At 47.9% G+C, this 26,335-nt stretch overlaps 1 protein-coding gene across 1 annotated transcript; it reads left to right on the top strand.

The window, feature by feature from the left end:
* Positions 1 to 5,811: 5,811 nt before the first annotated feature.
* MTNR1B (melatonin receptor 1B) lies at positions 5,812 to 24,468 on the top strand. Its single transcript, XM_052662516.1, has 2 exons — positions 5,812 to 6,034; positions 23,561 to 24,468. The coding sequence occupies exons 1-2, from the start codon at positions 5,812 to 5,814 to the stop codon at positions 24,466 to 24,468; spliced, it is 1,131 nt and encodes a 376-aa protein (XP_052518476.1).
* Positions 24,469 to 26,335: the final 1,867 nt, after the last annotated feature.

Genomic DNA, 26,335 nt, shown 5'->3' with positions numbered 1-26,335 from the left:
CGCTTCAGGAAAAGATCAAGGCAGCTTCACAGCGCTAAGCTGTGGTATACCCTCTAAGCGATCTTTAGAAAAACCATCTTTTTCAAAACCCACAACCTTCTTCTTCCAGGGTTCAACATGCCCAACATTGTCAATCTCGCGTTTTCTTGAGGTGGTAAGTGTCCAGAGGCTTTATTTTATTTTATTTTTAAAGATTTAAAAATGTATTTATTGGGCTTCCCTGGTGGCTTGGAGAAGGCAATGGCAACCCACTCCAGTACTCTTGCCTCGAAAATCCCAGGGATGGGGGAGCCTGGTGGGCTGCCATCTATGGGGTCGCACAGAGTCAGACACGACTGAAGCAACTTAGCAGCAGGTGGCTCAGTGGTAAAGAACCGGACTGCTAGTGCAAGAGACTCAGGTTCAAGCCCTGAGTCAGGAAGATCCTCTGAAGAAGGAAACAGCAACCCACTCCAGTATTCTTGCCTGGGAAATCCCTTGGACAGAGGAGCCTGGCAAGCTACAGTCCATGGGGTCCCAAAAGAGTTGGACACAACTTAGCAACTAAACAACAACAAGCATTTATTTATTTACACTCTGCTAGGTCTTCCTTGCTGTGTGCAGGCTTTCTCCAGTTGCAGTGAGCAGGGGCTACTCTCGAGATGCAGTGCATGGGTTTCTCATTGCAGTGGGTTCTCCTGCTGCAGAGCAAGGCTCTAGGACACGCAGGGTCTACAGCGCTGGCTCTGTAGTAGTTGTGGCGCATGGGCTTACTTGCCTCTAGGCATATAGAATCTTCCGGGACCGGGGATGGAACCTGTGTCCCCTGCATTGGCAGGCGAATTCTTTACCACTGGACCACCAGAGAAGAACCAGAGGTTTAAACATTCCCTGACGCAAGAGCCAAACTGTCAGTTTGGAATCATCCTAGCTCTGAGATCCACTAGACAAATCTCAGTTTCTTCAAAGTACACAGTAACTGTATCCATCTCATAGAGATGTGAGGATTAAATGAAATGTCTCCTAGCACATAGAAAGCACTCACTATTAGTTGTGGCTGCTATGATTATTTCTTGCACTATCAGTAAATGGGCAAGTGGCTCTTTCAACCATGTTACAAACTGTTTTCTTGAAGAAATTTTGATATATGCTTTACATATTTCATACTAGGGAAGTAAAAGCCATTATACATTCAATAAAACAATTGAATTTTGTCAGACAGCTGGATTACAGACTCATCTCGGCCATTAATCAGCCACAAACCCTGGTGTGTTATTTGTCTCTGAGAGTCTGTTCCTTTCTTTTCCAGCTGGACCAGTCACACCTGCCTCCCAGGCCTCACAGAGCTGATGAAAGGAAGGATGAGATGGCCTGGGTAAAAGCAATTTGGAAAGATTTCAAGTATTATCCAGAGTGTAAGATATTATTGTTGGGGAGTGGGAAGATGACCTTCTGTGAGCACATTTCTATCTGCATTTGGACTTGGGGGCTGGTGTACAAGAATGCCAGTTCCACTCACTTTTGGAACCCTAGGAGCCTCCATAGGTATTCAAAATGTCGATTTACTTTTTAAAGAAATCAGCCAAGAACGTTGAACTCTCTCCTCTGTGTCTCTCCCTTCCCGTTTCTGGGGTTTGAATTTTCCTCACTGTGGGCAGCCACTACCAGTCTCACCTCTTGGGGAAGAACCTCTTCTGTTAAAAGGCCTTGGCCTGGGGCACCAGCAGCAATCCCCGCTGTTCCACACTTGGTCATCAACGCGGGAACTGCTCTCCAGGCAGCCATCCTCTCTGCAATGGAAGAGAAGTCTGCAAAAGCGGGGCAGGATGCAGACGTCTGCAAGCCGCTCAGCAGATTCCACTACGCATGGCATCAAGTCCAGAGTCGAGATGACTCTAAAGTCCAGTTCCTGCCACTTCTCTTGCCCAGTATCTCAGCCTGAGCTTACTTCTTCTAGAATGTCTTCTCAATTCTTTGAACGTGATACTCTCTGAAATCCCCATCACCTTGGATGTCATAACTCCAGCTTCCCTGTCATCATAACTTTCCCCCTGGGTTTGCTTTAGTTTGCCTTGTTGATAGTAGGGTGGATGCTGTTTCGCTTGAAGATGTATGAATCACCCAAAGTCCATCGCTTACATTAGAGCTCACTCTCGGTATTATTCATTCCATGGGTTTGAACAAATGTAATGACGTGTACCCACCATTACCTCACACAAAGCAGACTCGCTGCCCTAAAAGTTCTCTGTACTCTGCCTAGTCATCTCTTTCTCCCCTAACCCCTGGCAACCACTGCTCTTTTTACTGTCTCCATAGTTTTGCCTTTTCTAGCACATAATCCACTTGGAATCATTTATAGCCTTATCATCTCCTGGAGAAGGAAATGGTAACCCACTCCAGTATTCTTGCCTGGAAAATCCCATGGATGGAGAAGCCTGGTAGGCCATAATCCATGGGGTCAAAAAGAGTCGGACACGACTGAGCGACTTTACTTTCACTATAGCCTTATCAGACGGCTTCTTTCATCTAGTAATATGCGTTTAAGTTTCTTCCATGTCTTTTCATGACTTAATATCTCAGTTCTCTTTAGTGCTAAACAGTATTTCATTGTATGAATGTACCACATTTTACCCATTTATCTATTGAAGGACATCTTGGTAGTTTCCAACTTTTGAAAATTATGAGTAAAGTTTCTATAAACATCCATGTTCAAGTTTTTTTGTGGAGATAAGTTTTCAACTTTGGAGAAATACTAAGGAGTGCAATTGATGGATCATGTGGTAAGAATGTTTTTAGTTTTGTAAGAAATAGCCAACCTGTCTTTCAAAGTGGCTATAACATTTTTCTGACTTTTTAAGGCACAGCCTGGGCAGTTTTGCCAGGAGACAGCAGGCTGCAAGTTCTCCGATCGGGAAGATCCCTAGAGCAGGGCATGGCAACCCACTCTAGTATTCTCGCCTGCAGAATCCCATGGACAGAGGAGCCTGGTGGGCTACAGTCCAGAGGATTGCAAAGAGTAGGCCATGACTGAAGCAATTTGCATGCATGCATGCACCCCAATTCTTAATGTCCAAAGGTCTTGAGACATCTGTTTTGGATATGTGCATGATCCCAGTCTAGGGCAACCCTGGGCAAATATTGTGTGTTTCATACACAATCAACCAGTTGTGTGTCATTAGTGTTTCTGAGTGGGAGCGACATATGTTATACTTAACTAATTGCTCTGGGGGCCACTGACAGGGAAATGTTACTTTTTGTTTGTTACATGTGCACTTGCAAGAACAGGGAAAACATGGCTGTCCCTTCTATGAAAATGCCCCTGGGGACTTCCTGGCGGTCCAGTGGCTAAGACTGCAGCTCCCAATGCAGAGAATTCCCTTGGTCAGGAAACAGATCCCGCATGCTGCAACTTAAAGAGTTCGCATACTGCAACGAAGACCAAAGATCCCGTGTGTTGAAACTAAGACCTGGAACACACAAATAAGCAATTAAACAAAAAAGAGAGAATTTAGTTTATTTCATGCCCCTGGACACTCTTGCCATCCAGCTGTGTCTTCCCCTCATCCCTGTCACTCACTACTCCTCATTTACTGGGGATTCACACCAAAATCATGAGTTTCCTTTTCTCTCATCGCCATAATACTCAGCCTGTAACTTCTCAAGTCCTTGACCTTCTCAGTTTCAACAAGCTTCCTCCAGCGACCCACCCCCATCCTCACTCTCAGAGCCCTCACATTGATAGAATCCACAATTCTCAGAAACCTCAGTGTCAAGCAAGTCACTTTCCCAATATCACAAACTATTTTTTTTCAGATTCACCCACTGCAACTCGTTAAATCCAACCCCTCCCATCCCTGACTCCCGCCTCTTTCCGATGACTAGTAGTCCCCTTTGTTTTTTCATCCTCTCCCATTTAAGATCTTCCTGGGGTCCATCTTCCCACCATGCCCCCCAACTTCCTTCTGTGAGCTGCTCCTCACTGGCAAATCGACATTCTGGGTGAGCTTCACTCTGCCTTCTCTTCATCCACCCCAAGCAGCTCCCAGTTGCTGCTACAGAGCCGTCAACAAGGCTGACGAGCTTCATTTTGAGCCGTCATCTTAAGCTGCATCAGGTCGTTTCACACCTGCTGCATTTTCTTAAAGTTCCTATTTTCTGCAATGACATTTCAGGCCTCCTGTCTTCGTCTCCCACACTCTTTCCCCCTGAATCCCAGCTAATGAGGTAGCCCGGAGCTCCCTGAGAAGACGGTAGCCAGAGAGGAACTCCCCCATCTCATGCCGATTTAGAAACACGTGCAAATTTGCACTGGCTTATGCTTCATTTCCCCTGTAGGGGGGAAAGCCTCTCTCTCCTAACAATGATCTGCCTTCCTTGGGCTCAGATGCGCTCACCTCTCAAAGCATTTATTGCTTTAACTATAATCTTCTCCTGCAACATCTCACCGTTAGAGTTCCTCTCTCGGTTCTTTTGTTTCTGTTTTTTTTTTGTGTGTGTGCAAGTGGGAGAGTAAAATGCACATTAATAACACACAAACCAGTAACATCCCAGAAATTTATTCCGTGATCTGTTCCAGCCAATCTTCATCTCGCATTGGGCAACCATTGTTCTGATAACTATCACCATAGATGAATTTCCCTGTTTTTGGACATCATACAATTGGAATAATAAAGAATGTATGCTTTTATATCTTGCTTCTTTTGCTCGACATAATACTGTTTAGATTAACCCATGTTGTTGTGTATCCGTAACTTTTACTGATGAGTCACACTGACAATTAACAATTGTTTTATCCATTCCTCTCTTGAGGGACCTTTGGGCTGTCTAGGCTACTATAACTAACCCTGCTCTGGACAATTCTTGCACAAATTTTTTTGTGCACATATGTTTCATCTTCATTTCACTGCGGGTCAAAAAATGGAATATGTTTAATTGTATAAGAAACCACCAAATAGCAGTGACTGTACCATTTTTCATTCTCATCAAAGCAGGTACTTTACTTCTTTGCCAAATAGATTATCAGCCATTTTGATTCTAGTGATGCAAAAAGTGGGTAAGACAGTACTTGGCATAAAATTACCCTGGAGAGGGACGAGCAATTGTTATTATAAGATTAAGTGCTCACACACTTTAAATAAAGGGCATCTGCGTTTCTTCTTTCCTATAACCATACTGCACTCCTCTTTGTGGTCTAATCCCTCCAAAAAACACCTTATAATAACCCCCACTATTGACCATACATCTCTTTAAGTACTATTATGTTCTAAAAGATGTTCGTAAGTATTGTCGCGGTTTTATAAAGAGGACAGGGCTGAGGCATCGCCAAGACTTCTCAGGTAAACAGCAAATAAACAACGCAGGGTCTTCTTTCTTCTGCTGCCTGCCTGATCTCTCCGCGACGCCGCCTGGAGTTATGTATTCGCTTTAGAGGGGCAGTGCCCTCCTGACAGCCAATCAGCAGGTCCTGACGAACAGCACCTTTTCCAGTCCGAGAATCTGGGTGTCCCTGGACACCCAGCTTCTTGTGCGGTGCGCTCAGGCGCTGAGGCCGGAGCCGGGCCAGGCACGTGCGGGGCTCCGGGCTGCGCGCCGTCGCACCTGCTCCTGAGCGAGCCAAGCGGAGACGCGCTTCTTTCAGCAGCGCCTGCACCCCAAATGCTCCTCTCAGTCCTTCGTTTTCCTCCGCCCCCTGTCCACGCTTAATTAATCATCTCGTCCAGGTGCCTCGGCACTGGCCTCCTCGCTGGTGCGCGGGGCTGGGCAGGGAAAGGGGCGCCCCGCCTGCGGAGAGACTGGGTGCGCCGTGGCTGGCGCGGCGCCGGAGCGTCCGGGATGCCTGAGAACGGCTCCTTCGCCAACTGCTGCGAGGCGGGCGGCCGGGCCGAGAGCCCCCGCTGGACTGGCGCGGGCGGCGCGCGGCCCTCCGGGGCGCCCCGGCCTCCCTGGGTGGCTCCCGCGCTGTCCGCGGTGCTCGTCGTCACCACCGCCGTGGACATCGTGGGCAACCTCCTGGTCATCCTCTCGGTGCTCGGCAACCGCAAGCTCCGGAACGCAGGTGAGCGCTGCGCCCGCCGCCGCGTCGGCCGCTCCCGGGGCCGGGTCTCTGGTGTGACATTCACCGCGCAGTCGGCCGCCCGGTCTGTCCTCCGCTCCCCGCGCCGCCTTCCCTTCTCTCAACAAGTCCCCCAGGTTTGGTCTTGAACTCAAAATTAGGTTGCGTTTGCTGCCTTTCCCCGACGTGTGGCTCTTGCAAACGCTCCGGGAAGCACTTGGCGCATCAGTGCCGGCGTAAATTGGGTAAAGTTTTTTCTCGCGCACTTCTTGGCAGAGCAGGGAGCTGTGAAAACAGGAGCGTCTGAAAGCTGTCCAAGGCGCTCCAGTTTTTGCAGATTTGGATGGTGCCCCTCCGTGGCCACAGGAATCTCATCTTCAACACCTCCCTCCCCTGCCAAGCACAGTGGTTCACGCAGCACGTGCTTGGAAGATATTTACTGAGACAATGAGTAAATTAGTGGAAACGCTCTAGAGAGATTTGGTCCGATACTTAGCTCCTCATCTTGGTTCCAAACAAGAGGGCAAAGGCAGCCGTCGACAGCTTCTACTTGGTCGGAATTGCATTGTTTTCAAATAATCCCCGTGTTTAATGAAGACAGGGAATTCGTAGGACTAAACGAAGATTAAAATAATAATTTGGCAAAATAGTGTTGCAATCCTATTTCTCCCTTTCGATACACTCATTTCAACTTTCTCATGTGTAGGTGTGCCAGGGAACAAAACCGGAGGGAGGGAGTCTCTGAACTCTGACCCCGAGGGTCATCAGAGCATGCTGACCATTCTAGCTTTTGAAGAAGCTCAGTGACCCGTTTGTCCATTTGTCGTTTCCCTGTTTGGGCCTTAGGGGCAACTCAAATGTTAGAGTGAATTAAAATGAAAAGATAGCAGAAAACCAATCAGATAACTTAATCATGCTTTTCTAAGGAGGCAGACCATTCAGAAAGGCTATTTCTAGTACATTGTTATAAACACTTTATGTGACCCAGTGACTCCCAAGCTTTTTTATCTAAAAGAACAAACAAAAATGTGGGCTTCTATCTGTAATATTGGAAACCACATTTGAAGTAATTGTATGGTGACAGATGGTAACTATTTATAGGGATCATTTTGAAATGCATAGAAGTATTGAATTCCTGTGTTGTGCGCTAGGAACTAACATATTGTTATAGGTTAGTTATACTTCAAAAACAAACTCAGAAAAAGAGGTCAGATTTGTAGAGCCAGAGGCAAGAGTTGAGGGCAGAGGAAACTGGATTAAGGCAATCTAAAGGCACAGACGACCACTTCTAAGATAAATAAGTAGTTGGGATGCAATGTACAGCATGGTAAATATAACTCTGCTGTATGTCACATGACAGTTGTTGAGAGTAAATCCTAAGAGTTCTCATCACAAGGACATTTTTTTTCTGTTTCTTTTTGCATCTATTTGAGATGATGGATATTCACTAAACTTACTGTGGTAATCTTTTCATGGTGTATGTAAATCAAATCATCTTGCTTTGCTCCTTTAATATACCGTGCTGGGTCTCAATTACATGTCAGTTAAACTGGAAGGAAAGGAGAAGTTAAACTTTCTAACTCAGTCATTTCAGTAGTGGTGACTTTTATTATCTGCAGTAACTTTTTCAAGATATTGTTGTGTCCTTGGAATAGAGGCTTATCTTCCAGGAAAGAGCCGGTTAAAATCATTTCGATCATACTGTCTTTTGCAGCAGCCACAAGGATTCATTTCCTGCCCAGGGAAGCAGGGCTTCTCTCCCAAATTAACCAGGTGTTTAGAGGAGCCTTTGTGGGCTTCCTCCCTTGGGCGAGGTGGCTGGGGCCGGGTGCTGTTTCCTTTGCCTGAAGGAGGCAAGCTTTTTCTCCCCTCCTCCATCCGCAGGCAGGCTGGCCTCTTCTCTCCTAGTGAAGTTCACAGAGACCTTGTTGCTTTGAGAGTATGGCTGGGGCAGGTAATGAGCGTGTTAAAAACACTAGCACTTCCTGTGTCTTGGCGAATCTGCTACAGCCCAGCACCAGAAAAAAGAATTTAATACCATATCTGTGCGTGAAAGTGACAGTAGCTCCGGCGTGTCCGACGCTTTGCGACCCTACAGACTATAGTCCGTGGTATTCTCCAGGCCAGAATACCGGAGTGGGTAGCCGTTCCCTTCAGGGGATCTTCCTATTTCTGACAGTTTCCTGCCCCAGTCACCAACTTAACCAGTTTTTATTTGACCCTTGGCTTTATTGCTAATGGTCATGAAAAATCATTTGGCAGACTGAGATTTCACAAGATGCCCGAACACCTACAGCACTTTGAATAGTTAGCACCCCTTCTGCTATTCATTGGCTTCCCTGGTAGCTCAGCTGGTAAAGAATCCACCTGCAATGTGGGAGACCTGGGTTTGATCCCTGGCTTGGGAATATCCCCTGGAGAAGGGAACGGCCACCCATTCCAGTATTCTTGCCTGCAGAATTCCATAGACAGAGGAGCCTGGCAGGTTAGAGTCCACGGGATCACAAAGAGTCAGATGTCACTGAGCAACTAACATGCACACACACACACACATATAACTTATATATAATTTAAAGGAGTCTACACGACTGAGCGACTTCCACTGCTATTCGTCAGCTTTTCCTCTTACTGAAGAGTTTGGAGTTACTTTAAGAAACATCTTGGACCTTTCTGTAATTGAGTCTAGTTCTTTAATTCATCCGTATTAAGAAAACAGGGCTGTAATAATGAGAACATGTACATTTACAATAACTCAGGCACACAGCACACATTAACGTCACAGCCGCATTCTTAGCAGGTGTCATTATCCTCTACTTGACTATTATAAACTCAGTTTCTCTGTCTGGCAGATTCTTATTGTTAATAACAGGGATGTTCCATAGCAGTGTAGATGGTTAGATTGACTGTGCTTTTGTGGGCACGGGGGACTCCCCTGTCTGCGACTTCTGTGCTCATGCCTTGGGCTAACTTTCTCAGAGATGGCGCTAGAGCGTGGCCGACAGGAAGGGAGGGAGGCAGATGCAGAGCACTGCGCCACTTAGAAGGTAACGTCAGGAGTGTGTTTCCCTCCCTGCTGCGCTTCGGAGACTTACTCCTTGCATGGCGCGGGCGGCGTCTCCACTTCCCCGCGTGCTCCCTGGGGACCCTCCGCACCCCAGGCTCTCCCGGAGCGTCTGGGGACTTCTCCCGGTGCCCGCCCCTGCTGTCCGTCCCCTGTCCAGGCCTCGCCAACATCCACCCCTGTATTTTCTGTTTTCCTCTCCTGCTTTTACAGAACCTTCCTCCATCACCTTCCTTCTTTCTCGCTGTGTTTTCAATTTCTCTTTCCCTTTTGCCCCTCTCCCCACCCCCACACACTGGGGATCCTTTGATTAAAAGAAAAAGTAATCTTTCCTTGGTCTTATGTGTCCTTCTAGCTTCATGACTCCTTTCTCCTTTTCGGCAGACGTCTGACTAACTGTTTATATCCATTAATCACTCATTGCTCCCCGTTTCCCCCGAGCCCCCTGGGTCTGCCCTCCTGGGAGATGCCCTGTGCTGTGTGCCGCTGGCGGCTGCTCCCTCCCGGGCCCTTCCATTCCCTCGGCTCACCTGATGCCAGTTCTTGAACCTCCTTCCTCTCTTCATCTTTGAGACACCCGATCCCTGAGAGTCGTCACTGGTTCCTTTGTTCCCCAAGTCCCCCTGATTTTGGTCTCATAGTATCTCTACATGCCCCAGTTCACACTCTTATCCTCCCCTAAACAAGCCATGTCCCTGGTCCCCAGACAGCTTTCCCCGCCCCTCCGCCCTCCCTGTCACCATGGCCAGACGCACCCCTGCGTCCAGGGACCACTTCCTGCATCTACAGAATGGGGCCCAGCCCCGGCGCCCCTAGTACAAGCCTGCGGGACTCCCCAGGGTCACAGCCCCGGCTCTCTGCTCCGGCTCACAGAGACGCGAGCTGCTGCCACCCGCTCCCGGCCTGTGTTCTCTGATCTCTCTTCATCTCAGGAAGCTCCCCTGCCTCTTTTTGGCTAGAGAATATCTCCCTCAAATCCCTTACTACCATGGTGGTAAGTAGTTAAAATCCTGAGCTCGGGTTCGATCCCTGGTCAGGGAAGATCCCATATACTGTAAGTCTCAGCCAAAAAATGGAGGCTCCTTCAGGCTCTAAGAATTGCACACCAGCTGCAGACCTCAAGGGCTTCCCTGGTCGCTCAGTTGGTAAAGAATCTGCCTGTAATGCAGGAGACCCAGGTTCGATTCCTGGGTTGGGAAGATCCACTGGAGAAGGGAGAGGCTACCCATTCCAGTATTCTTGAGCTTCCCTGGTGGCTCAGCTGGTAAAGAATCTGCCTGCAATGCAGGAGACCTGGGTTTGATCCCTCCATTGGGAGGATGCCCTGGAGAAGGGAAAGGCTACCCACTCCAGGATTCTGGCCTGGGCAATTCCGTGGACTGTATAGTCCTGGGGTCGAAAAGAGTCGGACTCAACTGAGCCACTTTCACTTTCTTTTTGCAGACCTCAAAATCAAATTTGACTAGGAAAAGAAGTAGGCAACATAGGGGTAGACTGTCTTCTCCCAAGACACTAGCTCAACCCCCTTCCTCAGCCCTCCTGCTGGTTGTTGGCTCTATAGTTAACATCATAAAAGGTGTGGTTACTGTCTCCCCCCACGACCCCGCCCAGTCCACACAGCACTTCCCTTGCAGTACCACTCTGAGTTTTTTCTCTCTCCACAGGACTGTGAAATCATTGAGAGCAGAGACTTTTATTCCATTTCTGAAACTTAATCTAGGTCTGCTGAAACAAATTGAAATGGACAAAATAATCAAGAAAGCAGTGAGACAGAAGGTATTAATTTTGCTTCATGAGGTGAGGTATACTCAGCGCCACTCACACCATCAGTACGAATCTCAGGGAACTGAATTGCCATGAGCACTAAAAGCCCAAAGTATACCTCATTCTTGTCCTCAAAAGCTGACTGGCACCTTCTCTAGAGTGTGCTGACCCCTGTTGTTCCTCTGTGGCCAGCCGGCTCCCTAAAATTGTGCCCCAGTGACTCCTTGGGGAGTTTGTTTTTTAAATTTTTATTGGTGTATGTTGATGTTGTTCAGTCACTAAGATGTGTCCGGCTCTTTGTGACCCCATGGACTGCAACACTCCAGGCTTCTCTGTCCTTCACTATCTCCCACAGTGTGTTCAAACCCATGTCCATTGTGTTGGTGAAGCCTCCAACCATCTCATCCTCTGTCGTCCCCTTCTCTCCCGCCTTCAGTCTTTCCCAGCATCAAGGTCTTCTCCAACGAGTCTTCCCCAAAGTCAGCTCTTCACATCAGGTGGCCAAAGTATTGGAGTTTCAGCTTCAGCATCAGTCCTTCCAATGAATATTCAGGACTGATTTCTTTTGAAATGGACTGGTTTGATCTCCTTGCAGTCCAAGGGACTCTCAAGAGTCTTCTCCAACTATTTGAGTATAGTTAATTTACAACGTTGTGTTAGTTTCAGGGGGAGAGCAAAGTGAGTCAGTTATACATATATATGCATTAGCTCTTTTTGAGATTCTTTCCCATCTACGCCATTGCAGAGTACTGAGTAGAGTCCCCTGGGCTCTACAGCAGGTTCTTACCAGTTATCTGTTTTATATATAGTAATGTGTATGTCCCTCTTGCCCATTCTGGCTTGAGGCTACTCACTGTCAACCACCTATAAAATGGAGCCTCCTGTCATTACCCTGCACCATCCAGACTGCCAGCCACACAGAAAAGAGCTGAGAGAAACGTGTCCTTACTGTAATGCAGAGATAGTCTCCATCAGCTAGCGGAAGGCACCACGGCATCCATGGTTTCTAGCCTACTGGCACAGGGACCCTGGTTTCCCAGGTAATGATCAGGAGCCACTGCCTGACAATGGATTCTTATTCTGCAGGTGGATTAAGAGGCTGTCGGGGAGGTGTTGTTAGTGAGTGGAGGTATGGCCATACCTAGGGCATTCCTGTAATTTGTAAGGAAGAAGGATGTGGAATATCTGACATTGGGATTACCCAGAAAGACGTGGAGTGCTTGCTGAATACCCAGGTCCTTGTCTGGAATGCACTCTGTCGCTTGGACGCCCAGCAGTGAGCAGGGTCTGCATCATCTCTCACCCAGAACCACTGGCTGCACTGCAGACTTCCTGGGGGGGATTTCAGCCTGGCCCTGTTGGCATCCCCAGTTAGATTAGAGCAGATCCTGAATTGAGGAGGTAAATGCTGATTTATTTACACATCACAGGCTGACCCTGAGGTAAAGCTTCCGAAGGTCCTGGAGGAAATGTTTAATGGGCCCACAGCCCCCGCCATCCAGGCGTTACCAGGTAAGTGGCCCTGCCTCAGCCAGGCTTTATCCACCATCAAGCTCTCCTGGAGACATCCCTTGGTGCCAAGCATCTTCTGAGCTGCTGAGCCTTCAGGCTTTGGAGGGCTTCTTATCAGCTGAAAACCAAACTGTGCTTCATTAGACTCCTTCTCTGATGTTGCCTGAGCCTTCCAACTTCACATTTTAGCTCTAAGTATTTTCTCTTTACTGAGAAAAAATAGAAGCATTTTAAATCTCTTAATTATGTCTTTTAGCCAAATAGCCAGAAAGCTCATAATCCTTGTTAATTGCCCCCTTGGAGTCCTCAGTATCCCCGAGTGTGAACATTTTCATGTTAGACTGCCTTTTTTTGCTCCCCACAAAGTTTGGTGTCTGTATTTAGCATGATATGCTGCAAAACTCAGAAAATCCTGTGCCCTATTACGTCTTACAGTTGAAGATACTGATGGCTGAAAGAGGAAAACTTAGGGTGTTAAGTCCCGGTTCTGAGGGAGTTTACACTTTAGAAGCAATGTCGTAACTTCACCATTCTCATGCTATAGGACTTCTCACATCTTATCTCCCAGGGAGCCTAGTCCAGCATTATGAGCCAACATTCTTGTTCTTTGTAATAATAATATCAAGTTGTCATAAATTTATGTAATTATAATAATATATGACTGATAATATAAATAATAATGCAGGTGATAATAATATTAAAATCCCAATAATAGGTAATAGCTAAGATTGTTAGACTAAGACTAAGGCTAAGACTGTGAAGAGGGCTGAACGCCGAAGAATTGATGCTTTTGAACTGTGGTGTTGGAGAAGACTCTTGAGAGTCCCTTGGACTGCAAGGAGATACAACCAGTCCATTCTGAAGGAGATCAACCTTGGGATTTCTTTGGAAGGAATGATGCTAAAGCTGAAACTCCAGTACTTTGGCCACCTCATGCAAAGTGTTGACTCATTGGAAAAGACTGTGATGCTGGGAGGGATTGGGGGCAGGAGAAGAAGGGGACGACAGAGAATGAGATGGCTGGATGGCATCACCAACTCGATGGTCTTGAGTCTGGGTGAACTCCGGGAGTTGGTGATGGACAGGGAGGCTTGGCATGCTGCGATTCATGGGGTCGCAAAAGAGTCAGACACGACTGAGCAACTGAACTGAACTGAAGATTGTTATACATAGGCTTAGCACATGCAAACTATTATATATAGAATGGATAAACAACAAGGCCTTCCTGTGTAACATGGAGAATTATGTTCAATATCCTAAGATTAAACCATAATGAAAAGGAATATAAGAAAAGTAGGTGTATACATGTATAACTGAATCACTTTGCTGTACAGCAGAAATCAACACAACGTTGTAAATCAGCACATCATTGCAAATTAAAAAAAAAGACTACTATGTGCTTATTATGTGTCAGATAGAAGCCTCTCTCATTTAAAAGAGAGAAAAAGAAAAAAATCTTACACAGTCTCTCTATCAAAGGATAGCCCTTTCCAAGCACCAGTTCGTTTCCCTCCTCTTGAAGGCAAAGCAGATTAGGAGGGTGGCCTTCAGTGCAGAAGCGTGTTCTCCAGCACTCACCAGGCTCGCCCTTGCTCACCCTGCTGGTCTCCTAGCTGGCAGGTGAGAGGGCACTTTCTCACTCTTGTGATGACTAAAAACTCCACACCATTAATCCCTTTGACGTTTCTTTTTCCTGATTTCCTCTTGTTTCTCTTCTTCTTTTTTTTTTTTATTCCTCCCCTCTTTGTTCACGTATTCTGGGTGCTAATGTCTTGATCTGTAAAATGGAATCAGCTGATCCATTATAAAATCAGCCATGAAGGATTCCTGTGAAAAAAAATTGAGTCAGTTAGTGTGAGTGCATATTATAAACATTAATGTGCTATACCAATTGTTTTCTTGTGGTTATGTGTGTTAGTGGTTCAGTCACATCAGGCTGTTTGTGACCCCATGGACCCCACCAGGGTCCTCCCTCCCTGGGATTCTCCAGGCAAGCATACTGGAATGGGTTGCCATTCCCTTCTCCAGGGGATCTTCCCGACTCAGGAACTGAACCCAGGTCTCCTACATTGTAGGCAGATTCTTTACCATCTGAGCCACCAGTTCAGTTCAGTCCACTTCAGTCACTCAGTCGTGTCCAACTCTTTGTGAGCCCATGAATGCAGCACGCCAGGCCTCCCTGTCCATCACCAACTCCCGGAGTTCACTCAGACTCACGTCCATCGAGTCCATGATGCCATCCAGCCATCTCATCCTCTGTCGTCCCCTTCTCTTCCTGCTTCCAATCCCTCCCAGCATCAGAGTCTTTTCCAATGCTTCAGCTTTAGCATCATTCCTTCCAAAGAAATCCCAGGGCTGATCTCCTTCAGAATGGACTGGTTGGATCTCCTTGCAGTCCACGGGACTCTCAAGAGTCTTCTCCAACACCACAGTTCAAAAACATCAATTCTTTGGCGCTCAGCTTTCTTCACAATCCAACTCTCACATCCATACATGACCACAGGAAAATCCATAGCCTTGACTAGACGGACCTTAGTCGGCAAAGTAATGTCTCTGCTTTTTAATATGCTATCTAGGTTGGTCATAACTTTTCTTCCAAGGAGTAAGCGTCTTTTAATTTCATGGCTGCAGTCACCATCTGCAGTGATTTTGGAGCCCAGAAAAATGAAGTCTGATACTGTTTCTACTGTTTCCCCATCTATTTCCCATGAAGTGATGGGACTGGATGCCATGATCTTCGTTTTCTGAATGTTGAGCTTTAAGCCAACTTGTTCACTCTCCTCTTTCACTTCTATCAAGAGGCTTCTGAGTTCCTCTTCACTTTCTGCCATAAGGGTGGTGTCATCTGCATATCAGAGGTTATTGATATTTCTCCCGGCAATCTTGATTCTAACGTGTGTTTCTTCCACTCCAGCGTTTCTCATGATGTACTCTGCATGGAAGTTAAATAAGCAGGGTGACAATATACAACCTTGACGCACTCCTTTTCCTATTTGGAACCAGTCTGTTGTTCCATGTCCAGTTCTAACTGTTGCTTCCTGGTCTGCATATAGGTTTCTCAAGAGGCAGGTTAGGTGGTCTGGTATTCCCATCTCTTGAAGAATTTTCCACAGTTTCTTGTGATCCACACAGTCAAAGGCTTTGGCATAGTCAATAAAGCAGAAATAGATGTTTTTCTGGAACTCTCTTGCTGTTTCCATGATCCAGTGGATGTTGGCAATTTGATCTCTGGTTCCTCTGACTTTTCTAAAACCAGCTTGAACATCAGGGAGTTCACGATTCACGTATTGCTGAAGCCTGGCTTGGAGAATTTTGAGCATTACTTTACTAGCATGTGAGATGAGTGCAATTGTGCGGTAGTTTGAGCATTCTTTGGCATTGCCTTTCTTTGGAATTGGAATGAAAACTGACCTTTTCCAGTCCTGTGGCCACTGCTGAGTTCTCCAAATTTGCTGGCATATTGAGTGCAGCACTTTTACAGCATCATCTTTCAGGATTTGAAACAGCTCTACTGGAATTCCATCACCTCCACTAGCTTTGTTCGTAGTGATGCTTTCTAAGGCCCACTTGACTTCACATTCCAAGATGTCTGGCTCTAGATGAGTGATCACACCATTGTGATTATCCGGGTCGTGAAGATCTTTTTTGTACAGTTCTTCCGTGTATTCTTGCCACCTCTTCTTAATATCTTCTGCTTCTGTTAGGTCCATACCATTTCTGTCCTTTATCGAGCCCATCTTTGCATGAAATGTTCCCTTGGTATCTCTAATTTTCTTGAAGAGATCTCTAGTCTTTCCCATTCTGTTCTTGTCCTCTATTTCTTTGCGTTGATCGCTGAAGAAGGCTTTCTTATCTCTTCCTGCTATTCTTTGGAACTCTGCATTCAGATGCTTATATCTTTCCTTTTCTCCTTTGCTTTTTACCTCTCTTCTTTTCACAGCTATTTGTAAGGCCTCCCCAGACAGCCGTATTGCTTTTTTGCATATCTTTTCCATGGGGCTGCTCTTGATCCCTGTCTCCTGTACAATGTCATGAACCTCCATCCATAGTTCATCAGGCACTCTATCTATCAGATCTAGGCCCTTAAATCTATTTCTCACTTCCAATGTATAATCATAAGGGATTTTATTTAGGTCATACCTGAATGGTCTAGCGGTTTTCCCTGCTTTCTTCAATTTGAGTCTGAATTTGGTAATAAGGAGTTCATGATCTGAGCCACAGTCAGCTCCTGGTCTTGTTTTTGTTGAGTATATAGAGATTCTCCATCTTTGGATGCAATCAGTCTGATTTCGGTGTTGACCATCTGGTGATGTCTATGTGTAGAGTCTTCTCTTGTGTTGTTGGAAGAAGGTATTTGCTATGACCACTGCATTTTCTTGGCGAAACTCTATTAGTCTTTGCCGTGCTTCATTCCGCATTCCAAGGCCAAATTTGTCTGTTATTCCAGGTGTTTCTTGACTTCCTACTTTTGCATTCCAGTCCCCTATAATGAAAAAGACATCCTTTTTGGGTGTTAATTCTAAAAGGTCTTGTAGGTCTTCACAAAACCATTCAACTTCAGTTTCTTCAGTGTTACTGGTTGGGGCATAGACTTGGATAACTGTGATATTGAATGGTCTGCCTTGGAGATGAACAGAGATCATTCTGTCATTTTTGAGATTACATCCAGGTACTGCATTTCGGACTCTTTTGTTGACCATGATGGCTACTCCATTTCTTCTGAGGGATTCCTGCCCGCAGTAGTAGATACAATGGTCGTCTGAGTCAAATTCACCCATTCCAGTCCATTTTAGTTTGCTGATTCCTAGAATGTCGATGTTCACTCTTGCCATCTCTTGTTTGACCACTTCCAATTTGCCTGATTCCTGGACCTGACATTCCAGGTTCCTATGCAATATTGCTCTTTACAGCATCGGATCTTGCTTCTATCACCAGTCACATCCACAACTGGGTATTGTTTTTGCTTTTGCTCCATCCCTTCATTCTTTCTGGAGTTATTTCTCCTCTGATCTCCAGCAGCATATTGGGCACCTAATGACCTGAGGAGTTCCTCTTTTGGTATCCTATCATTTTTCCTTTTCATACTGTTCATGGGGTTCTCAAGGCAAGAATACTGAAGTGGCTTGCCATTCCCTTCCCCAGTTGACCACATTCTGTCAGACCTCTCCACCATGACCCATCCGTCTTGGGTTGCCGCGCAGGCATGGCTGGGTTTCATTGAGTTAGACAAGGCTGTGATCCTAGTGTGATTAGATTGACTAGTTTTCTGTGAGATATGGTTTCAGTGTGTCTGCCCTCTGATGCCCTCTTGCAACACCTACCATCTTACTTGGATTTCTCTTACCTTGGGCTTGGGGTATCTCTTCATGGCTGCTCCAGCAAAGCACAGCCGCTGCTCCTTACCTTGGATGAGGGGTATCTCCTTACCGCCGCCGTTCCTGACCTTCAACGTGGGATAGCTCCTCTAGGCTCTCCTGTGCCTGCACAGCCACCGCCTCTCGGGTTGCTCCTCCCTGCCGCCGGCCCTGGCCTTCGGCGTGGGTGGCTCCTCCCAGCTGCCACCCCTTGCCTCGGGTTCAGGATAGCTCCTCAGGGTCACTGCCCCTGGCCTCGGGTGCAAGGTGGCTTCTCTGGGCCACCCCTGACCTCGGACGCAGGGTGTCTCCTCCCGGCTGCCACTGGCCTTTGACGCAGGATAGCTCCTCTCGGCCATTCCTGCGCCATCGCAGCCTGGCACTCTAGGCCGCTGCCCTTGACCTCGGAAGTGCGGTAGCTCCTCTCGCCGTGCTTAGTGCGCTGGCTCGCAGCCGCCTGGGAGCCACCAGGGAAGCCTTCTTGTTATAACCAAGTCTAATTAAAGTATAAAATGCTTCCATAAGAGTTTCCAAGCAATGCTTTGATGGTTATGATATAAGATTTTGTGGTAAGCATCTTATAGAGCTTCCCAGGTGGCCGAGTGGTAAAGAATCCACCTGCCAAGCAGGAGACGCAGGTTTGATCCTGATCCCTGGGTTAGGAAGATCCCCTGAAGAAGGAAATGGCAACCCACTCCAGTATTCTTGCCTGGAGAATTCCATGGACAGAGGAGGCTGGTGGGCTACAGTCCATGGGGTCACAAAGAGTCAGATATGACTATGCCACTGAGCACAGCAAAGCAATAATCACTTTAGTGACTAAGTTGATGCTTGTGCTCTTAAATATATTTTTAAGTGGTTAAAATATCTCCATCTTATTTTTGCATATGCTATTTGCTTGCTAAGTGTAAGTTAAAATTATGTTAGATTTCAACTGAGCCCTTGTATGATTTACCCACACGATCCAGGGTTTTCATAATTTAATTTTGGAAGAAAACAATGTCCACCCTCAAAGAATTTGGGGATTAATTAGGAACTCTGTTTGTTGTTCAGTCTCTAAGTTGTGTCTGACTGTTTTTTTGACCCCATGGACTGTAGCCTGCCAGGCTTCTCTGTCCATGGGATTTTCCCAGGAAAGAATACTAGAGTGGGTTGCCATGCCCTCTTTGAGGGGATCTTCCCAGCCCAGGGATGGAACCTGGGTGTCCTGCACTGGTAGGCAGATTCTGTAACACTGACCCACCAGGGAAGCCCAATTAGGAGCTTATGTTAATATGAAAGGACATTGTTTTAGTATTTGTGAAGAAGTCACATTTTTAATAAATTACCTACTCAGTTATTTCAAATGCCTATCCCTGAATATAACTAATAAGAATATCTCACATTTGTTTGAAGATTATTATTATTTCCTAAATCCTTTCCCATGCAAGATCCCATTTGAGGTAGATAGCCATCCTGGGATGGAGGCAGGCCTGTAAGAAGGGCCTTTGTGATTTGTAGCTGATCCCTTGGCTGGTCGTGCTTGACCAGCCTCATCCTCACCCCACTGCCCACTGCCCTCAGCCCCAGAATGACTTGATTCTTCCCTAGTGTTCTCACCTCCTCATGCTGGTCTCCTGCCCAGCTCTCCCTACACAAAAAGGCAGTTTCTGTATCTCTTTCCCCAACAGCACTGTGGGCATCTCAGTGGCAGGGGCATGTCTTTCAGCCATCACTGTGCCCTACCCAAGCATGATAGGTGCTCAGTGGACATAGCACACATTTTTGAGTAAGTGAGAGATGGAGGAAGACCTCAAGGCATGGGAAGTTTAACCTTGTTGGAAAGGATTACAGAGATGATAGTGTTAACTTCCCCATCATAACACTCACAGCGTCTCACTGAAAACTGTGTTTCATTAATTTACCTGGCTGCACTGGGTCTTAGTTGCAGCATGCCTCCTGTCTTCGTTGAGGCATGGGGGTTCATTAGTTGCTGCATGCAGGATTTTTTTACTTACGGCATGCAAGATCTAGGTCCCTGACCAGGATCAAACCTGGCCGCTCTGCATGGTGACCACTAGATCACCAGGGAAGTCCCATTGCATCTCACTTTCATTTCATTGTCCCCTGTGTGAGACCATGAGGTTTGTAAGAGGAGAAGATGCGTCGTTCTTGCTTACCCCATACCCTCAGCCCCAGCGTAGTCAGAGCATCCGGCTGAGCCACCAGGGAAGCCCACAGTCAGAGCCAGTACCCAGTAAATACTCAGCAGTATTTGTGGAGCAAATGAGTCTACAACTGTCTATTTCTGCATTGCTACTTTTAGCTCAAAGAGCAGAGACAATTTAAAACCAACACATTCTTCTTAGAAAATAGAGTGGGCACAGGAAAGAGGGATGCAGAATTCTTATGAAGACCAGATAGCTCAACATCTGCTGGCTCTCTTCCAGATTAACACATCCCCACTGAGGACTAGATTTCCTGAAAAAGGAAAAGTAGGCCGAGAGGGAGGGGACCGTGGTGGCTGTGTATGTGGAAGGATGTGCTTTGTGTATGAATACTGGAAGGAGTTCCATCCATATTAATACAAACCCTGTTGTGAAGGTCTGTCTCCACTAACATGCCCTGTCTGATGGAGGCTGATGGAAATAAGTCACGCCAAGGCTTGTGAGATAAATGCTCGTTAGAGGCCTGTGCCCGGGGTGATGAGCAGCACTGTGTGTCCTGCTGAATTTCTCACCTGTCTGTAGAAAATGGGACTGGAGAACTCAGCCTCCCCTTGACTCTCCTCTAGACAGGGCCTGGCTTCTTAGAGATGGGAAACACGGCAAGAATTTTATTCCTCTAATTTGGAATTTTGTCAAGAAAGTCTGGAGACGATAGGATGTCTGGGCAGATGGATCTACAGCAGGAACTGGTTGATTTCAGCCTTTTAGGAACAGCCAGAGTAATGGGGAAGAGTAATTGAATCACTTTCCACGTGGAGCCGAATGTGTTCTACCCACTGTTTACAGGCTGTTTGCCGCCTCTGGGGCGTTATTCTGGGCTGGGCCAGGTTAACTTGCCGCACAGCTTGACTTGCTTCCTGAGAAACAGCGGGCTGAGCCGCACCTGCTCCCAGCCGCTCGAGCCTTTGTCCGCCCGTGCTTGCAAGGGCTGGAAGCTCCTTTGCCACCCTGCCAGGAGGCCATGGGCCCTGCGGAGGCCAGCATCCCCACGTTGGAAAGAAGGGATTTTTGTCACAGAAATAGCCATACACATGTGTCTGAGGAGGGGAAAAGAGGGCTCCAAAAATAAAGAACAGAACTGACAAAGCAGTCGTCACAGAGAAAAGAAGTTCAAGGACTTGGTCAAGTTAAAAAGTAATGGCACTGAGATTACCCCAGGTCACTCCAACTTCCAGTGCCCACTTCCAAATGTCAAAACGACAGTTAATTTCTTTTTTGTGTGTGTTCCACAATGGCGGCATCAGTTTACATTCCCACCAACAGTGTAGTAAGGTTCTGTTCCCTTTTCGCTACATCCTCACCAACATTTGTTATTTGTGTTTTTTTTGGTCATAGCCATTCTGATTAGTGTCAGGTGATATCTTACTGTGGTTCTGATTTGCATTTCTCTGATGATTAGTGATGCTGAACATCTTTTCATAAGCCTGTTGGCCATCTGTGTGTCTTCTCTGAAAAAACATCTATTTAGGTCTTCCGCTCATTTTTTGATCAGTTTGTTTTTTTTTTATATTGAGTTTATGAGCTATTTGCATTTTGGATATTAACCCCTTATCGGACATACCATTTGCAAATAGTTTCTCACATTCAATAGACTGTCCATATGATCCATCAGTTCCACTGCTGGTTATATGTCTGAAAGAAAAAGAAAATACTAATTCAAAAAAATACATATGCACCCCAATGTTCATAGCAGCATTATTTGCAGTTATCAAGGTGTGGAGGCAATCGACAGATGACTGGATAAAGAAGATGCGGGGTATACACATACACAGTGGAATCTTACTCAGCCGTAACAATGAGTGAAGTTTTGCCACGTGCAACCACTTGGATGGAAATGGATGCCATTCGACTTGGTAGAATAAGTCAGACAGAGAATGACAAACATTGCGTGTTTCCATTTCTATGTGGAATCTAAAAATAGAACAAATAGTGACTATAACAAAAAGAAGCAGGGTCACAGATACAGAGGCAAACTCGTGGTTATCCGTGGGGTGAAGGCATGGGGGAGGGGCAGGATAGCAATAAGGGATTCAGAGAGAAAAATACTATGTGCAAAATAAACTTTAAGAATTGCACAGGGAATACAGATAATATTGTATAATAACCTTAGATGGAGTATAATCTATAAAAATACTGAATCACTATGTTGTACGCCTGAAACTAATACAATATTGTAAATCAACTATAATTATTCCTGAGTCATCTGACAACAAATTTGAAAGAGGTAATCCCTCACTCTCTGAGACCAAGTAAGTTCTAAGTAGTAGAGTCAGAAGGGCTTCTCAAGTGGTGCTAGATGTAAAGAACCTGCCCGCCAGTGCAGGAGACATGAGACACTGGTTCAGTCCCTGAGTCAGGAAGATCCCCTGGGGGAGGGCATGGGAACCCTCCAGAATTCCAGAATTCTTGCCTGGAATCCCATGGACAAAGGAGCCTGGTGGGATACAGTCCATGGGGTCACACAGAGTCGGACATGACTGAGGCGACTTAGCATGCATATATGCACAGTGGAATCAGAAACTGAAATCTACCAGTGGAGACAGAACATGGCTGAGAATTAAACGAAAAAGCAGGAGATTCCCCCACATCCCAAGGAGGTCCTGAGATGTGCCCTTCTTGCCTGTAGTACCAGCATGAAATAATTTGAGGGGGATTTTCTCCCATTAACTAAACAGAGTCCTGAAATAGTAGAACAGGAAGGAATCTCACAGTTTACCCTACAGCAGGGTTCTCCTCCACCATCCAACCTGTATTTGAAAGTCTCAAGAGACAGGGAAGCTCACTGCTTGGAAAGCACTTCTACATGTCCAAATGAGCTCCTTTCTATTCAGTTACACCCTGTTTCCTTCAGACCCTTCGCTGGGGGCTCAGATGGTAAAGAGTCTGCCTGCGATGCAGGCGACCTAGGTTTGATTCCTGGGCCAGGAAAATCCCCTGGAGCAGGGCTTGGCAACCCACTCCAGTATCCTTGCCTGGAGAATTCCATGTTCAGAGGAGCCTGGAGGGCTACTAGTCCGTGGGGTCGCAGAGAGTCAGACACAACTGAGTGACTAACACTTTTCCCTCGGATCCTAACTTAGCTCTGGACTCAGGAACAGTTGGGTCCTGAGAACTCCCAGGGAACTAACAAGTGTCGTTTCAGTTGTTTCTGAGTGAGGTGACCTCAAGCATCTGAGGCTAAAACGGACATTTTAAGAAGCCTGCTTGTGGGTCTCCCAGCTTCCCCAGGAGTCTTCTCTGAGGTGGGGTGACAATGTGTATCTGGACAGGGAGGACTTTCTCTACCTTGTAGGTCTGTCTGTAGCCACAGGTATAGAATCTGCTTTTCCTGAGGGTCTAACTTGGGGACATTCCCAACTGAGTGGCTCTGAGCCCCCGTTTCCCAAACGCCCTTGGGATCAGACCTGGCTCTTCTGATTGCTGTGCCTTTTGGGTCCTTTCCATCGGCCAGGTGCTTTGAAACCTTGAGGTGGTCACTGCAGCCTCTGCAGGGGGCCCCCAGATGCATGGTGACGGTGGCACATCGGTGTCCTGGGAGAGTCCCTCCTGGGAGGGACAGAAGCTAGAATATTCTAGAGGATGGAGATCGCAAGGTCTCCTCCTGACTCTCTCTGCCTGTTTCCCGCTCCAGGTAACCTGTTCTTGGTGAGTCTGGCGTTCGCTGACCTGGCCGTAGCCCTGTACCCCTACCCGCTGACCCTTATGGCCATCTTCCACGACGGCTGGGCCCTGGGGGAGGCGCACTGCAAGGCCAGCGCCTTCGTGATGGGCCTGAGCGTGGTCGGCTCCGTCTTCAACATCACCGCCATCGCCGTCGACCGCTACTGCTACGTCTGCCGCAGCGTGACCTACCACCGCCTCTGCCGCAGCCGGCACGCCACCCTCTACGTCAGCCTCGTCTGGCTGCTCACCCTGCTGGTCCTGCTGCCCAACTTCTTCGTGGGGTCCCTGGAGTACGACCCGCGCGTGTACTCGTGCACCTTCGCGCAGACGGCCAGCGCCGGGTACACGGCGGCCGTGGTGCTCGTGCACTTCCTGCTGCCCGTGGCCGTCGTGTGCTTCTGCTACCTGCACATCTGGGTGCTGGTGCTGCGCGCCCGCAGGAAGGTCAAGGCGGAGAGCGAGCCGCGCCCGTGGGCTGGTCGCGTGCGGAGCTTTCTGAGCATGTTCGTGGTCTTTGTGATCTTCGCCATCTGCTGGGCGCCGCTGAACTGCATCGGCCTCGCCGTGGCCATTGACCCCAAAGAAGTGGCTCCCCGGATCCCAGAGGGGTTGTTTGTCTCTAGCTACTTCCTGGCCTATTTCAACAGCTGCCTGAACGCCATCGTCTATGGGCTCCTGAACAAGAACTTCCGCAGGGAATACAAGAGGATCGTCTCTGCCCTCTGGAACCCGCGGCGCTGCCTGCAGAACTCTTCCAAGGGCAGCCAGGCTGAGGGCCCGGGCAGCCAGCCTACCCCCGCTGATAGCGCCCGGGACCCTGTGCAGGCAGATAATCTCCCACCTGATGCCCGGCCGGGCGACGCACTCAGGAAGTGATGGGAGAGAATCCACTCCTCGGGGGAGGTCAGCCGCCTGGGCTGTGCCAGCCAGAGGACAGCGTGCGGCTGGGGGCCTTTCACCCTCTGGACGAGAAGCCCCTCAGCACGCTGGGGTCAGGCAGCCAGGGACCCCCGCAGGTCCTGGAGGCCGCGTCCTGGCGAGAACATCGGGCCCAGCCCGCCCACAATCCGGGTGTGCCGGGCCTGGTCCCTCACTGGCGAGGAAGGAGCAGAAGGCAGAGGGGCCTGGGGTGCAAGAGGCGGCCTCCTCCCCACTGCTGCCCTCCTGCTTGGGCTTCCTGCTGCTTTCGCCCCTTCCCGAGGGGCTGCAGGAGTCCAGGGCTCCTGTGTGAGCTAGGCTGGAAGGAGAAGCTCTGCAGGGTTAGAAGAGGGGCGCTCTGCAGGTGCCGCTCAGAGGACAGCGTCCTGCACCCCACCCCCGCCAGGATCTTCCCTACATACATGTGTTTGCGTGTGTGCAGACCCATACACACCACATCACACACCCCCTGTATACACTGTGCACACCACTCAACATCACACTATAGACAACTACACACACACCCCATCACACATGCCCCCCTATATACACTGTACACCCCACTCACACCACACTACAGATGCTACACACACACACAGCCCTATATACACTGTACACACCACTCATAGCACACTACAGACATACCACACACACACACACCCACCCCTATATACACTGTGCACACCACTCACACCACACTACAGACATACTACAGATACACACAGCCCTATATACACTGTATATACCACTCACATCAAATAACAGATATACCACACACACAGCCCTATATAAACTGTATATACCATTCACACCACACTATAGACACACTATATACCACATCACACAGACACCCCTATATACACTGTACACCCCACTCACACCACACTACAAACATACAACACACACACCACATCAGATACACACACACCCTTGTATACACTGTACACACCACTCACATCACACTACAGACATACCACACACACACCCTCCTATATACACTGTACACCCCACTCACACCACACTACAGGCATACTGCACGCACACGCACACACACACACCCCTCAGGCATCTGGAGTAGAGCCTGCCCAGCTTCCTTTCCTGGTCCCACCCTGTTCAAGCTGTGTCACTTGCTTGCATGATTGGCAGACCCCTTCCCCCTGTTTTCCTCAGTTGCTCCCCTTTAAACGGAGACCATGCCACCGCCTGCCCCCTCAGGGCTGTGTGAGGAGTTGCTGGGATGACACGGCCCGAGAGTGAGGGCGTGGCTGGCACTTATCATCGTTCCCTCGACATTCTTCTACCTACAGAGAGTGGAGGGTGACCCGGAAGGAGAGAAGCAGGCACCCGAGAAGATGGGGGTGGAGGGAAGAGGACGGGAAGGTGTGTGTGGCAGTGAGGGCACCTCTGCCCCAGGGCCTTCCTCAGCCTGTGTATTCTCAGGGTTTCCCCCCAACACTTAGTAGCATTGGAATTTTGCTACTGAACATTTGGTAATCATATTTAAACACTTAGCATTTCTAATGTTTTGGGACATTCAGTCGGCACTGTCGCTGAGAGAGGGCTTCCCAGGTGGTGCTGGTGGTAAAGACCAGCTGCCAGCACAGGAGACACAGGAGATGTGGGTTTGATCCCTGGGTCAGAAAGATCCGTTGGAGGAAGGCATGGCAACCCACTCCAGGAGTCTTGTCTGGAGAGTCCCATGGGCAGAGGAGCCTGGCGGGCTACAGTCCCTGGGGTCACAAAGAGTCGGACCCGACTGAGCAACCAACACACCTGGAAACTTGGGGGCTCCAGGTGCTGGATATGTGTTATCTTGTTTAATTCT

This window comes from Budorcas taxicolor, chromosome 25 (genome assembly GCF_023091745.1).
Source record: "Budorcas taxicolor isolate Tak-1 chromosome 25, Takin1.1, whole genome shotgun sequence".
Classification (NCBI taxonomy): Eukaryota; Metazoa; Chordata; class Mammalia; order Artiodactyla; family Bovidae; genus Budorcas; species Budorcas taxicolor.
This window is presented reverse-complemented; position numbering and strand designations above follow the sequence as displayed.

What these genes read in the sequence shown, in the direction of transcription:
- MTNR1B (XM_052662516.1), top strand. Translation starts at nt 5,812, where the DNA reads ATGCCTGAGAACGGCTCCTTCGCCAACTGCTGCGAGGCGGGCGGCCGG. An exon ending in CCGCAAGCTCCGGAACGCAG is followed by an intron (nt 6,035 to 23,560) that starts GTGAGCGCTGCG and finishes TTCCCGCTCCAG; the next exon opens with GTAACCTGTTCTTGGTGAGT.